The following is a 15,275-nucleotide window of genomic DNA, read 5'->3' on the forward strand; positions in this document are numbered from 1 at the left end:
ACAGTCCCTGTTAAACTACTCAAAGTCACATTCTGTAAAATGTGTGATTCCAAAGTTTATTCCGATCTACTACATTTATGTTATACGGAAGTTCAGCCAGGCAAAGATTTAAGACAATACTCTGGGGCACGTGGATGGCTCAGTCAGTTGAGCGTCTGACTTCGGCTCAGGTCATGATCTCGAGGTCCGTAAGTTCGAGCCCCACGTCAGGCTCTGTGCTGACAGCTCAGAGCCTGGAGCCTGCCTCCCATTCTCTGTCTCCCTCTTTCTCTGGCCCTCCCCTGCTTGGCACTCTGTCTCTCAAAAATAAACATTAAAACAATTTTTTTAATAAAAAATAAAACAATAAAACAATAAATACTCTGTCCAAGGAACTGGTGAGCTATAAAGATGTACCTGGGCAAGGTGATCTAGCTGAATAGTCAGGGAGAAATGTGTTTGGCAAACTTGTTTCAATCTTGTCTGCCAGAGTTAACAAAAGATGCTGGGAAATTTTAGGCAATGAAGATAGAATGAAAATATGTGGTCTGGAGGTGCCTGGGTGACTCAGTCATTTAAGCATCCGACTCTTGGTTTAGGCTCAGGTCATGATCTCATGGTTCATGGGTTCGAGCCCTGCGTCAGGCTCTGTGCCGATGGAACGGGGCCTGCTTCAGATTCTGTCTCCCTCTCTCTCTGCCCTTCCCGGGCTTGCGCTCGCATGCTCTCTCCCTCTCTCAAAAATAAAAAAACATTAAAAAAAGAAAATATGTGGTCTGTTTATATCTGTTAGATGAGGGGCGCCTGGGTGGCGCAGTCGGTTAAGCGTCCGACTTCAGCCAGGTCACGATCTCGCGGTCCGGGAGTTCGAGCCCCGCGTCAGGCTCTGGGCTGATGGCTCGGAGCCTGGAGCCTGTTTCCGATTCTGTGTCTCCCTCTCTCTCTGCCCCTCCCCCGTTCATGCTCTGTCTCTCTCTGTCCCAAAAATAAATAAAAACGTTGAAAAAAAAAAAAATTTATATCTGTTAGATGAGAAATAATTGAGTCAATTCTTGCTAAAACAACTGAGAAAGCTGAAGCATTAGTAAAAAAAAAAAAATTCACCTGAATTTCTTTAAACTTAATAATCATGTTATATTACAGAAGTCCAGTTTGTAATATCATGTTTTCTGGATTATAATTTTTTTATACATAAAATAAAAGTAACCTATCATTAATAGTAACAGGAAGTTATAAACTTATTTTCTCAGGAGTGGCTAGGGGTACTTGTAAACTTAGTAATACTTTAATTATTTTTTAATTATTTATTTATTTTGAGAGAGAGCATCTGAGCAGGGGAGTGGCGGGGGGGGGGGGGGGGGAGAGAGAGGGACAATTCCAAGCAGGCTCTGCACCAGCAGTACGGAGCCTGATGTGGGGCTAAAACCCATGAACCATGAGGTCATGACCTGAGCTGAAACTAAGAGTTGGATGCTTAACCGATAGTGCCACCCTGGCACCCCAGTAATACTTTTAAAAAAATTAATTTTTTTATTACTGAAGTATAGTTGACATACAATGTTATATTAATTTCAGAGGCACAATGAAGTGATGTGACAATTCCACACATTACTCAGTGCTCACCAGAATAAGTATAGTCACCACCTGTCATCATACAACATTATAGTAATACGTTTTTGACTAATCACTTTTGCAACCAATTTTTTAAAGTCAGGATTGGTGGAATAACTAAAGTTCATTGCCTTGTTGGCAAAAGGCTATGGTAGATGTTTACAGTGCATTTTTATAAATGTAGCTCTCTTAACTGTTTTTCAAAATGTAGCTATTACATTTTAGCCTAACTTCTGCCTCTCTTAGCCATTAAATGATAAGTTTACTAAACATATCCACAGGTTACATCCATCCATCAGTTATATCCTTAGGCCAAACAAAAGAGGTCACCTAACTCACTTTTGGTCCCTTAGGTAATTTACTCAGGTCCCATTATCTGACCTCAAAGTCAAGGTTATGAGAGAAAAACACAATGTAAATCCCAGCAGTTTGGAGGTGAATTAAAAAGCTCCCAAGTCAGTACTTCCCTCAAATGTTAAATAATTCACTGTGGCATTATAGATACAAGCCTCCAGCAAAAGTTACACTTGAACAATTAAGGAAGCAGGAGCCAAACAAATGACTGCAGGGGTAGAGAAACAAATTAATGGTTTCTCATAGTACTGTGCTAAATTACATTTTCACATTAACAAGTATGTAAAACGCACAAGCATCACCAACGACTTACCAGATCAAGTTTGATTACAGAAAATAACCTAGAACAACCCACCAGGATTATTTGCTAAATGTAACTGTCGATTCTATACACTTGAATATGAAATCCATTTATATTATTTATAAAGTTTTTATACTCATAATGTACCACCTACTGTTTTGCAAAGTTCTTTTACAACTGTTCATATTACTATGACCATCTGCCAAATGTGCTCTGTTCCTGTAAAGGATCAGAAGGTGATGCAGCTGTTTCTTTGTTGCTAGATAAGAAATTCACAACACAAGGTCACATCACGGTGCACTGTGCGCATACAGATACCAGCACCTGCATAGTATAAAGAGTATACGCTTTAGAGCAGAAGCAGGATTTAAATTAGAAGATTTTAGACAAGTCTTAATCTCAGTATTAGATTATTTTTCTGTAAAATGGGAATGATTCATTTATGCAACAAATATTTATTGAACACCTATTATACATCAAGTAGTACTTTCCAAGGCTTATTTTAGGATGAGAGAAAATAAAACATAGCTGGTGTTCATCAGAGGTATGTATGGTTAACCAATTTCAAGAGCAGAGGCCTGGCCAATTAAATAGAGTCAAAGTCAGCAGACTGAAAAGCAACAGAATTCCTAAAGGCAACAGAGATACATGGGATACAAGGTGAAAATGAGGTCCATTTGCTTTCCAGAGACTAACAGGTTATTGGTACTTATTACAGATCTTTATGTATTTTCTCTAGTTAATTTAACTGATAAACTCAGTCAACAACTTTCTATAAAACTCATAGCATAATGTTTGAGCTCTAATTCAAACAGATTGGGGAAGGACATAGATGTGTAAAAGATTTGCCAAGTTACTTTCCATTCAGAAGTTTTGCAAAGACATACAAGCATAAGACTGTTTTTGGTATACTAATTTAATGGATAGTCTAACCTATATGTGACATAAATTCTTCGAATTGGATGAGAAAAGCTGAATGGAGGGGCTCCTGGGTGGCTTAGTCAGTTAAGTGTCCGACTTCGGCTCAGGTCATGACCTCGTAGTTTGTGAGTTTGGGCCCCGCATCAGGCTCTGTGCTGACAGCATGGAGCCTGGAGCCTGCTTCGAATTCTGTGTCTCTCTCGCTCTCTATCCCTCCCGACCTTTCTCTCTCTCTCTCAAAAATAAATAAACATTAAAAAATTAAAAGAAAAAGAGAAACTGAATAGAATCAAGAAAGTAACATGAAACTTGGAAGAAAAAGTACTGTAGCTGGAGCCTCGACTTTTCTCATTTGCCAGTTGTGCCACCTTGAAAGTCTCAGGATGTTTGAATCTCAGTTTGCTCAAGAGTAAAATAAGTATAACAACATCTCTCATCTAAAGCATTTTGTGAGGATCAAATGGGATAACCATCATAAAAATGATCAGGAACCTACAAAGCACTAAGCACACATAAATTATTTCACAGTGAGTAGGAACTGAAAATGACACCAAGGTATCCCTTCCAGTGAAGATACTTGTATGGATAAATGGTAAAAGGTATACAAAATTATCCTGACCCTGGAGGAGGGGTCATCTGTAGCCATGATGTTAATAACTTTGCCTGCTTGCTTGTTAATGAGGAAGGATTATCAGACTTCTTAGCTGGTAAGCAATAGTCATCTCTGAATATTATATAAGAAAAAATGTATGGATAAGACTACTAGGAATAAAAAAAAAAACCCTAAGGTATGGATCAATTTTTAAAGTACATCTGTAAGATATATTAACCATAAGTCAAACTTCCTAGAAATGCTTCCTTTGGTGAGGAAAATTTCCTTGTCACCCATGTTTTTAGAATAGTTTTATTTATTTTCATTTGAGAGAGAGACAGAGAGAGAGGAAGAGAGGGGCAGAGGGAAAGAGAGAAAGAGAAAGAGAGAGAGAAAGAGAGAGAGAATCCCAAGCAGGCCCCGTGCTCAGAGACATGGGGCTCAATTCTATAATCCTGGGACCGTGACCTGAGAGGAACTCAAGAGTTGGACACTCAGCCGAATCACCCAGGCACTCCTGGAGTGGTTTTAATTTCACATGCCAAAGTCCACCTGCACAGGCTATCTAGAGGCTCTCTAGAGCCTTTTAATAGTGTCATGTACAATACTAAATTAAATAAAGTTATTATTGATACACTGTTACTAAAAATATGCAGTGATTTAAAAAAATAAAACTGAAAATTTTGTTTGTTTTATATGTAGCAAAAATGACTCATACTCATAAATTTTTTTTAATGTTTACTTATTTTTGAGAAAGAGAGAGAGAGCATGTACTCTCGTGTGAGCAGGGGAGGGGCAGAGAGAGAGATGGGGACAGAGGATCTGAAGCAGGCTGTGCACTGACAGCAGAGAGCCCGATGTGGGGCTTGAACTCACAAATGATAAGATCATAACCTGAGCTGAAGTCAAGATGCTCAATCAACTGAGCCACCTGGGTGTCCTCTCATAGATTTATTGTTTAGTCTAAACATATGAGAGAAGAGAAAAAAATTTCCTTTTTTTTTATTAAAAAAAGTTTTTTAATGTTTACGTATTTTTGAGAGACAGAGACACAGAGCATGAGCAGGGGAGGGGCAGAGAGAGAGGGAGACCCAGAATTCAAAACAGGCTCCAGGCTCTGAGCCGTCAGCACAGAGCCCGACGCAGGGCTTGAACTCACAGACCGCGAGTTCATGACCTGAGCCGAAGTGAGACGCTTAACCGACTGAGCCACCCAGGTGCCCCAAGGAGAAAAAATTTCTTATCCTAAGTAACTTTAGTAAAAACCTCTTCACCATAAAAAGAAGCATAATAAAATAAATGATGCAACATTTGAAGTATACTACTTCTCCTAAAATGATAGCTGCATCATTATTTTATAACTAGGTATCATTCTGAGTAGGTTTAAAATCATAAATCCTAGAGTAAATCTCTATAAAAATACAATGATACCATGATAATCAAGGAGAGGTAGTCATGAATAGAAATTTATCTTTTTTAATTTTAGGGAGAGAGCACAAAGGGGGTTGAGGGGCAGAGAGAGAGAGAAAGAGAGTCTTAGGCAGGCTCTACCTGAGTGCAGAGCTCACGGCGGGGCTCAATCCCACGACTGTGACCTGAGCCGAAATCAAGAGTCAGATGTTTAATTGACTGAGTTACCCAGGCACCTCATGAATAGAAACCTATAAATGCCCAGAGTAGAAATGAAAGTTTTCAACACAAATGTACAGGGATTTCCCAGTTATGCTTGGAGCTGCTAAGTCTGTCAGACTTAAGAGCAATAAAATTACATTAATAAGAGGTGGGGATTCCTGGCTGGCTCAGTTGGAGGAGCATTCGACTCTTGATCTCGGGGTTGTGAGTTTGAGCCTCACACTGGGTGTACAGACTGCTTAAATAAATCAATAAGTGAACTTTTAAAAAGAGGACAATAAAAATACATTTTTAACCTTATAAAATATTTTAATCTATCCTTGAATCAGAGAATGACAAAAAACTAAATAGTGATTTCCACTGACCACTGTTCAGAAAGAAGAAACACAATTTAGAGAGCGATGTCAAAAGACTAAGTTCTTCTTACCATGAATAGATCCCACTGACCATATCATAGTTCTGACATGATGCATTCATGCTGCTGGGCCCAGCTGCTTTAGAAATAAGTAACACCACCAAGCCCCTCAACTGGAGGTTATGCCGGCTCTCATGTACAAGCCCCCTGCCAACAAAGAAAGAAAAGGATTAACATAGTTTCACAGAATCAGTCAGATCAAGTTAGGAAATTGCTACCATTCACCTATACTTCCAAAGTCAGAGAATGGGACTTGTTTACAGAAACAGAATTGGGGGAAGAGCTAATAGGAGGAAGCCATGAGTTCAGGAATCAACTAGAGAAACCCAGGGCTGGTTTTAAAAGCGACAGTCTCCAATTGTGGGACCTAATGATCTGGCTTCCTCCTGTTTCTGGGTTTTCCTACGATCTGTACCCTACATCTCACAATCTCAACCATCTGCTCAACCCACAATTTTAAAGTGCTTTATGGTAGCTGACAGCAACTGAAATACAAATTGTATGGCTTAGATGAAGTGATGTTATTTGGTGATGATGGTGGTAAGGGAGAGGGGCAAAAAATGATTTCTGTCTTCACACGTACAGAAGATACTCAGAGAATTAAAGTGACAAACTCAAATGACTTAAAAATTTATTTGGTAAGTAAAATGGAAATGTATGCCATCAGCAAGTGTTGCCATTTCCTATTATTTATGGAAAGCATTATCATTCTAGACAACAATATGGCTTTAACTTAGCATGTCATTTTATTTTTGCTATGAGTATTGAATTTCCATAACTTTTACTATAACTAAGGCCAGGAATACATGTTTTGTTTTGTTTTGTTTTATCTCCAAGTATTGCAAATGGGTGTCACACAAGAACTAAATGGCATCATCATCATCATCAGAAAGAAAGAAAGAAAGAAAGAGGAAGAAAGGGAAAGAACGAACGAGCAAAAGATGGACAATATATTATAATAAATTAATATTCAGAACAAAGCTCATGAGCACTAATCAAATAGGTATTATGTACATGTTATGAACATAGTTCTTGAATGTAGTGAAAAAAGCATTAAAAGTCTGTAATATAATACTCCATTAAATTATTAAGTCTTCCTTCGTAAATTCTGAACAAAGAACTAATTTAAATTAATATAGCCAAAATTAATGAGTTAGTTCATTACTTAAGGAAAATTTTTGCCCCTTTGCCTTCAAACAAATTTTTAAAAAGGTCCCCTTTGTACCCTCATTGGTTTCAAAATAAGGCAGAACTTCAGGTTCTCTGAAAAGGAATAGATATAGCTCCTTCTCTAATTATATTTCTCCTCAATGCAGTAAGTGATCATCAGCAAGTTTGAGGCATTAGTAATTTTTAAAAAGAAGTTCTAATTTCCTAGGGAAAAAAAGTTAATTTACAGCCATTGTTATATCACAAGAGCAACAAAGAATCATCAGAAATATCCAAAGCTCTTCATTATCATGTAGCTTTCTACTTAAAATCCTGTAGACCCGAAATGCAGGGAGGCTGGGAAGCACTCCATTTTGGAACAAGTAAATGTAAAATGGGAGCACTTTCTAAGCTTTTTGCTTTGAATTACAAATTTTAACTTATGCTCTTAGATCTTTATTAATGTATTACCAAAGGTGAATTCTTCCCTTCTTAGATGATAATATTAAAGAGAAGGTCTGAATTGGCTCTTAATTCTAGAAAGGGAAAAGAGGAGGGTGATGCTGTACGTGAGCCTGTGCTTACGTTCTGCGGGTTGAGTCTGGTTAGGGATGAAGATATGACGACATGGTAAGAACTCTGAAAGGCTTACTTTTGAGAAAAGTTTGACTAAATCATGCTGATGAAACAGCTGTGGCAACACTTTTGACATCTTCAAAGTTCAGAGACGGGACCTTTCACAGGAGACACACACAAACAATAACAGCCAACACTTACACAGTGCTTCACATATGCCAAGAACTGTTCTAACAATTTACTACATATTAACTAAATTAATTCAGGACAACTTCAAGAGGAAGGCACCACAATTACCCTGATTTTGCAGATGAATAAGGAGAATGAGGCACACAAAGAGATCAAGCAACTTGCTCTTAGCTGGTAGGCGGTAGAGCCTTGATGAAGCAAAGACGTGACCACCCGTGCCAACTGGCTCTACAATCTACATACACTCTTAACCATCATGCTATAATGACTCTCCAATCATCTTCAGCTCATATACAAAAGCTACTTACTAAGTCAAATTAGAAGAGTGCAGCTTTAGAAACAAGTTTAACAAAAACTCTTCTCCCATTCATTAGCTGTAGGACTTGGAGACCATTACCTCTTCTATAAAACGAGGTTAGCAATGCTTACTTTCCATAGTCACTGTATGGAAGAGGCAACATGAGTAAAGCATATAACATTGTGGAAGCACATGGTAGATGATCACATAATCAGAAAATTACATTCTCTGTCCTTATTACTTTTTTGCCACCTATTTTTTTCTCAACTCGTATTTTTTCTTTCTTCTAGTCCATTTCTCCTATCTCTCAAAGCCTAGCCCATTCTACCCACATACATAATCTCTTAGAAGTTTCCTTTCCTACCTCCCCAAATAACAAAAGTTAAGGAATTCTTCCCACACACCCCCAACCCCTGCAAACATCATATATCCCTGAAACACTTGACACTTTTAGAACACATTCTGAAAAGGTCAGGAAGATAACCTATAGTGGACTGGCTAATAGAAATCAAGAGAACAGTCAGAAAAGCACACCTTCTGACCACTAATTTTCATGCAAGTCAGTGGTTAACAACCAGAGAATAGATGAACAGCTTAAGTAAATTTAAAAACTGCTTTCAAACACTTCTTTAAATTTACTTCATTAACACTCTTAATAAAACAGTACTAAGATAAACTGATAATGTCCACAGCTCAAAATTAGCTCACAACCAGCGAATAAGAAATTTTGCTCCTGAGCATAAAAAATCCCTAGGATTCTAACTTTACAGAGATAGTATGTTTCACATAGTCCAGGCCTGAAACAGCATGAGCTCTTAGTGCCTCTCTTCAGGATGGACACCAAACAGCTAGAACATGTCTAGAAGATGGTGAATCCTACACTACCACATGCATGCCTCAAGAAAAAGCTACAGATGCTAGCTTGGAGAACAGTAAAGTTGGCGTTCTCAAGTTAATTGGGCAAAAATGTAATGAATGCTTACTGCATGTTAGGCATAGTACTAAACAACAGTGGAGGGCATGATGATGAGCACTGGTGAGCTGTGGTCTCCCTTCTTGTGGATAATACAGTCTGGATTAATAATCCCAGTAAAATGTGGCATGAGCTACTCTAGGGGATGAGCGAGGACTGAGGGAGCAGAAAGAAGGGGCAACTAACATAACTGGGAGCAAAAGAGACCTGAGACCTAAAAGATGAAAAGGAGGTAGCCAGGGGAGGTAAAGTTGGGAGGGGAAGTGAAGGAAAAAAAAAGTGTTCCAAAGAAGAAACAATACGGGTGAAGGTTTGGAGGAAAGACAGGAGGACACAGCTATTTCCAGAACCAACATGGCAGGAGCACAGCGTGCGAGGGGAAGAGCAAGGAGAACGAAAGCTAGAGGAATTCACGAGAGCTGTCTACTATCGGAAAGGGCTCCTTCTGTCTGTAGAGGAGACAGAATTACTGTAGAAACTGACATTACCGGATAGAAAATATGGCAGGACAATTTTGACTCGACATGAAGAAAACACGAAGTAGCCGCTGGTGATGCTGAGTCCCTCGTTAACAGAGACGTTCAGGAAGCTGCACAGCCTCTGATGTATACCTTAGAGAGGAGCCTGGCCTATGTGACATCTGAAGTTTTTCCTTACTCTGGGTTCTTTATGGTCTCACCTCACTTATTTAATTATCCAATACTCTACAATATGTATAATAGGTGTAAAAGTTGGAAGAATCCTTTATTGTCATCAAAATTATAATGTCATGAACGAAAGCAGTATTTAGTATCTCATAATCTTTATCACTAAAGCTCTACCGAACTGTGTTCCTTTTAGCCAATGTAAACAAAAACTTCATCATTCGTTCGTTCAACTAATACAGACTGAACCCTTTCCATACATCAGGCGCTGTGCGAGGCAGAGGTGCAATGACAAGCTAAACCGGTCACAGAGCTTGTGGAACTTGCAAGTGAGCGGAAGAGACTGGAAATAATGAAAGAATCGTGAATAAACATAAAATTACAACAGTAACAAATGCCACAAACGAAAAAGACGGTACTGTGAGGGCTTATAATAGGGGAACTGACTTAGCAAGCAAAGTCAGAGGCTTCCCTGAGGACACGATGACTGAGTTGATACCCAAAGGAAGAGCAAGGGATGTAAGAGGGGATGGTGGGAAGAGAACAGAACAGAGGAGTAGATCTGCTGCACAAAAACAGGTATATGTGAGGCTGAGAGCACCGTACGAAATGAGGCTGGAGAGACAGGAGAGACCACACAGGTCAAACAGGCCATGGTAAGACTTTTGCTCTTTACCTAAAGAGCAATGTGAAGCCATGGCAGTATTTTATTAAGCACCTGGTGACATGATATTTAAAATCAAACAAACAAACAAACAACCCCAGAAAATCCTGTCATCAGTGGAGAAACGACTTGGTTGGAGGGGAAAGAAGGAAACAAAGTGGTATGAGGAAATCAGTTAGGAGGCTTTTGCAGTAGTCAATGAGAAATATGGCGGTAGCAGGGTGCCTGGGTAGCTCGGTCTGTTAAACGTCTGACTGGCTCAGGTCATAATCTCACAGCTCATGAGTTCGAGCCCTGCGTCAGGCTCTGTGCTGACAGCTCAGAGACTGGAGCTTGCTTGGGAATCCATATCCCTGTTTCTCTCTGCCCCTTCCCCGCTCATGCTCTGTCTCTGTCTCTCTCTCAAACATAAACATTTAAAAAACATTTAAAAAAGAAAAAGAAATGTGGGGGTAGCATGGTTGACAAACTAGAGAAGTACCAAATCTCAAGTAATATTTCAATTCAATTTCAGTAGATGTTGGATACTATGTAGTCCCAGAAAATTAGCTAATTAATATAGGTATAGCAGTACTTTTAAATTATATTTAAAATATTTTATTTTTAAATTATATGTTTATAATAAATATAATTTACACCCAGAAAAGTCTGTACTTGAATTTTGGAGGTGGGGAGAAACTTGGCCTCCTCCAAAATTCTGCCCTAGATCTATAACAGATGAACAGCAAACATACACTAATATTCTAATAGGTACACAATTTCAAGGAAATAAGGACTGAATATCAGGTGAAACTTTGTGCACCCCAGCTCTGTTTCCTTCCCACATTACGATTTCTATGGCTAACTGCGGTTTTCACCGCATCGTTGAATCTTTCCATAACTACTGGCTAATTTCTCTTCCTTAACCCAATCCTGTAAATATTTCAAGTCCTCAAATCGCAGCTATGGCACCTTTCCATATATCTTAAATTCCATTTCTTCAACACATTATGTACCAAACATGAGACGTATACAAAGAAAGAAGTAGTGTAATACAAGAGCTATAATAATAGGTTCAAGATATGGTTAAATTGAATAATCCAAGGAACAGATATCAAAGATAATAGAGTAACAAAAAGCTATCAGTACATGGAGGAAGAAAGAAAACTGCTTCTTGTTAGAGGTGCTCCTCTAACATTCAGACTGGTAGCATTCAGACTGAGGCCAAGAGGTGCTCAGATTTCCCTGAGCAGAGAATGGAGGTAGGAATGGGATAGGATTAATGGAATGGAAAGAGGGGGTATTTTAGGAGAAACAGGTTATGCGTGACAAGAAAGTGGAAGAATGAGGAGCAGGTTTAGGAGCTGTGGGGCTACCCATCTGGGCACTATGTGAAGGTGAGCAAGCCCAGAAAAAAGACAGCCTAAAGAATGAAGGGCCTTGAAAGTCAGGTTTAGAGTTGCGACTTCATTCTGCAGGCCATCTGAAGGCAGGGATGGTTTGTCAGCAAGGGAGTAATGTGATCAGAGCTAAAGACTAAAACTGTTACTCTGGGCCTAATATTGTTACTCTGGCAGTAGCAAGGTGGGTGCAGTGAAAGGGAGACAGAAGATTAGTTAGGAGTAGCTTCTTCCAATAGTCCAGGTGGGAGATAATGAGGGCCTAAATCAGGGCAGTGGCAGCAGGGATGGAAGAGAAGAGCTGAGCAATGGCAGCAGCATGGAGGTGGAACAGGCTAGTCTGGCCAGCCGACTGCATGAGGGTCTCCCCACTCCGCATGCAGCGAAGGAAACGTAAGGGCTGAATGTGAGGTTCAAACCTGTTTCCTGGAGATGATGATGCTAACATTCACGGGGATTGGAAGAAGAAGGAGAGTTAATGGGGAATTAATGAGCTCAGTTTTGGACATGTTAACTTTGAATGCAAGAAAGGCTTCCAGATGGAGATGCCCAGCAGGCAGCTGGAAATGCTGTGGCCAGAGATTTGGGAAGCATCTTCAAAGAGGTGATGGCTGAACCAGTAGGAAGTGATGGATGAGTTTTTGAGGAGGGAAAAAAGAGAAAAGTAGGAAAGAGAAGAGAAAAGGAACCTCGGAGAATTCCTTTACTTTAGGGTACTGAGGAAGGATGAGTAACCAACATGAAGGAACAAAGTGTTTCCACAAACAAATGAGTCTCTACAGATACCCAGAAAGAAGTATGAACATGTATGCACAGTGGAGGCAAAGAACTATAACAGAGCAGTGTATAGGAACGAGGGCCAGTAGTTGCCCCTTCCGTTGGCTTTCATGGTACTTACTACAAACCTCTAGTTTTGCACTAAAAACACTGATAAAAGTGATAGAGATGACACAGACAAACAACAACAACTACAACATGCTATAATGCCAGGCCCGTGCTGTTTTGTGTGCATATGCTCTAATTCTCACAAAATCCATGCAAGGTGACTGGTAACATCTCTTCACAGATGAGGAAAATTAGAAAAAAAGGCTGAGAAAAGTGAAATAATTACTAGTCACACTAGTCAATTAGTCATGGAAGCGCCAAGATCTAGATGTAATTTCGAGCTCAGAGCCTAGGCTCACTAATGCTTTACGACCTAGCTATTTAATTATTTGCTCACAGGTACTACCTCACAAACCTGTGAGAACCTTGAAGGGACTCAGGCTCATCATCTCTGGATGCCCTGCACCTAGCAGAGTAACTGACATAGAATAGGACTCCAAAAAATACAAGATGAGAGAATAAATAGCTTCAAGAAGTAGAACAGCAGATTCTCCATCTCACACATCCCACCCAAACAGCCCCATTACTATTCCCGACTTTCCTCATCTCCCCTGCTCTCCATTTGCTACATTCAGGCATTCAGCTCCACGTATTGAGTCCCTCTTCCTAAATCAGAGTATATTCTTTAAGAGTGATAGCCACACAGGAGAAAAGCCCCCACATATTCTAAAAAACACGCTGAGATTTTAATGCTACACTGAAAAGTTACTGTATTGGAGAATTATACCACATTGAAGGACTTACCCCTTAAGTTTTAAATAGAGAGAAATCAATATATTGGAGTGTTTATGTGTTTTGTTTCCTCATTTAGGAGAAGTGACTGAATTCACTGCTGCATCAGTGCCCATGAGAGAAGGCTGTCCTCACTTTGAACAGAAGGTAGGGATTAGATCCAGATGGAGAGCTGAGGTAGGACGGCAGAATTGGGGCACAAGAGAAAACTTTTGAGATGTATGCTCACGAGTTCAGAATTCTCACTTATGCCATGATCCAAATCACAATCTTTTGGTACATTTACAGTCAAATATTAAGGAAACAATTTACTACCTACAAAGAAGGGACCAGCACCCTTGGGTCAGCTCAAAGCACCTCAAAATAAGGGAAAGATCAGCACTGCTCAGACCTCCACGAGAATAACTCCCTCCAATGCTAACTCCTAGAGGTATAGAGTTTTACTATTTTATTATCCCACTCTTAATATACCCAATTCCAGTAAGTCAATCCAAAAAACGTAAGCATCAAAGATAAATGTCAAATCTAACATACATGAAGTAGGTTGATTGAAAAGATTCCTAATAAGTCTTTAGGACTGTGACTGCAATCCCTAGTTAAAAATTTTTTAAGTTTATTTATACACGGATGACTGAAACAAAAGGATCAACTACAATGTGTGCAGTTTTTGCCAAAGAATCACAGAAATACTCTGATCTTTCCATTTTTTTTAATGCTGATTACAACCTGCTAAACTGATTTTGTGACCCATTAATGAGTTGCAACCTGCAGTGTTTTGAAAAATAGCGTTTTAAGTCATATAAAGTATGTGACATATAAAGTCAACAGAACTGGAAATAAAATGTAAAATTAAGTAGAAATAGAAATATCACTGTTTAAAAACAAAAAAATCCATCCATATACAAGAGCAAATTTAGTGTTATAAGAAAGCATTACAATTTTTTTAATGACATGGAAAAATACTTAAAATGTTAAATGAAGACAGAATATAAAACTGTATATATAATATCTCAACTATGTTTCAATATATGCACATACATATGCATATAAACAAGGCCAAGGACAAAAACTGGAAAAAAATATGGCAAAATTAATCTTTTAAATCTGGGTATCATTATATAGGTGTTCAATATACAGAGTAGCCTTGTATTTTTCTGTATGTTATAATAGTTTGTTTAAAAAATGAAAAGAAACAAGATATGAAGCAAATACCCCTAAATGGTAACAAGCGTTAATCAACGGATTTTTAGGTTAAGGGTGATCTATTTGCTAAAATGCATAAGAGCACAGATCTCTTTTTAAGTCTGGAGAAAAAAGTACTATATTTTAAGAATAACAGAATTTTAGGAAGGCAGATGACTTACTACATTATAGCTGTGTTTCTCATTTCAAGAAAAAAATTTAACCCACGTTTAATGAACCCCAGAGTCCAATGTTGGGTGCCTTGTGGGTTCTCCTATTTCACCTTTAATTTCTCTAAGATTTAGACACAAGGCCAATGTTTAAATGGTATCAAAGAAGTGCTGTTAAAAAAAAAAAATATATATATATATATATATATATATATATATAATTAGCAATTCAATGACAGTAATATTACTCAGTTGTAAAAGAAAAAAATTAATACTCATGAAAATTGTTTTAAAGCACTATAATTTGAGGGAGACTAAAAATAGTCCACATGTCACAGATTTTTATGTAAAATTAGCAGAAGAACTGGAGGTTAATTTCCATTGACAAAATGACCCAAATTGTATTATTCCTGCCATATCTATCCTGAGACTAAACTGCCCTAGACTTGAAACAACTTTAGGGCCTGAGGTGACCAGCCCTTAGAATCTGGGAGCTGTAGCAGTCACTGACATGGCTCGAGGGCCACATGCACATCCCACCCGAATTAAACCCCTGAGGGACATCAGGGCCAAGGAACTGGCTTACCAAAGTCCTCCCAAAGCTGCAATTAGGTTTGATGGGCATGTGG

The 15,275-nt window shown here is 38.8% G+C and overlaps 1 protein-coding gene across 2 annotated transcripts in view; it reads right to left on the minus strand.

The window, feature by feature from the left end:
- The window catches only part of PDSS2 (decaprenyl diphosphate synthase subunit 2), a 287,564-nt gene that overhangs the window by 173,034 nt on the left and 99,255 nt on the right, over positions 1–15,275 (minus strand). For both annotated transcript variants that reach the window (XM_086707531.1, XM_025925580.2), the window contains exon 2: positions 5,818–5,952. In XM_086707531.1, coding sequence (XP_086563657.1) covers positions 5,818–5,952 — 135 coding nt within the window. The remainder of the gene's footprint in view (positions 1–5,817; positions 5,953–15,275) is intronic.

Source organism: Puma concolor, chromosome B2, assembly GCF_028749965.1.
Source record: "Puma concolor isolate L17-30 chromosome B2, mPumCon1.1.hap2, whole genome shotgun sequence".
Lineage (NCBI taxonomy): Eukaryota > Metazoa > Chordata > Mammalia > Carnivora > Felidae > Puma > Puma concolor.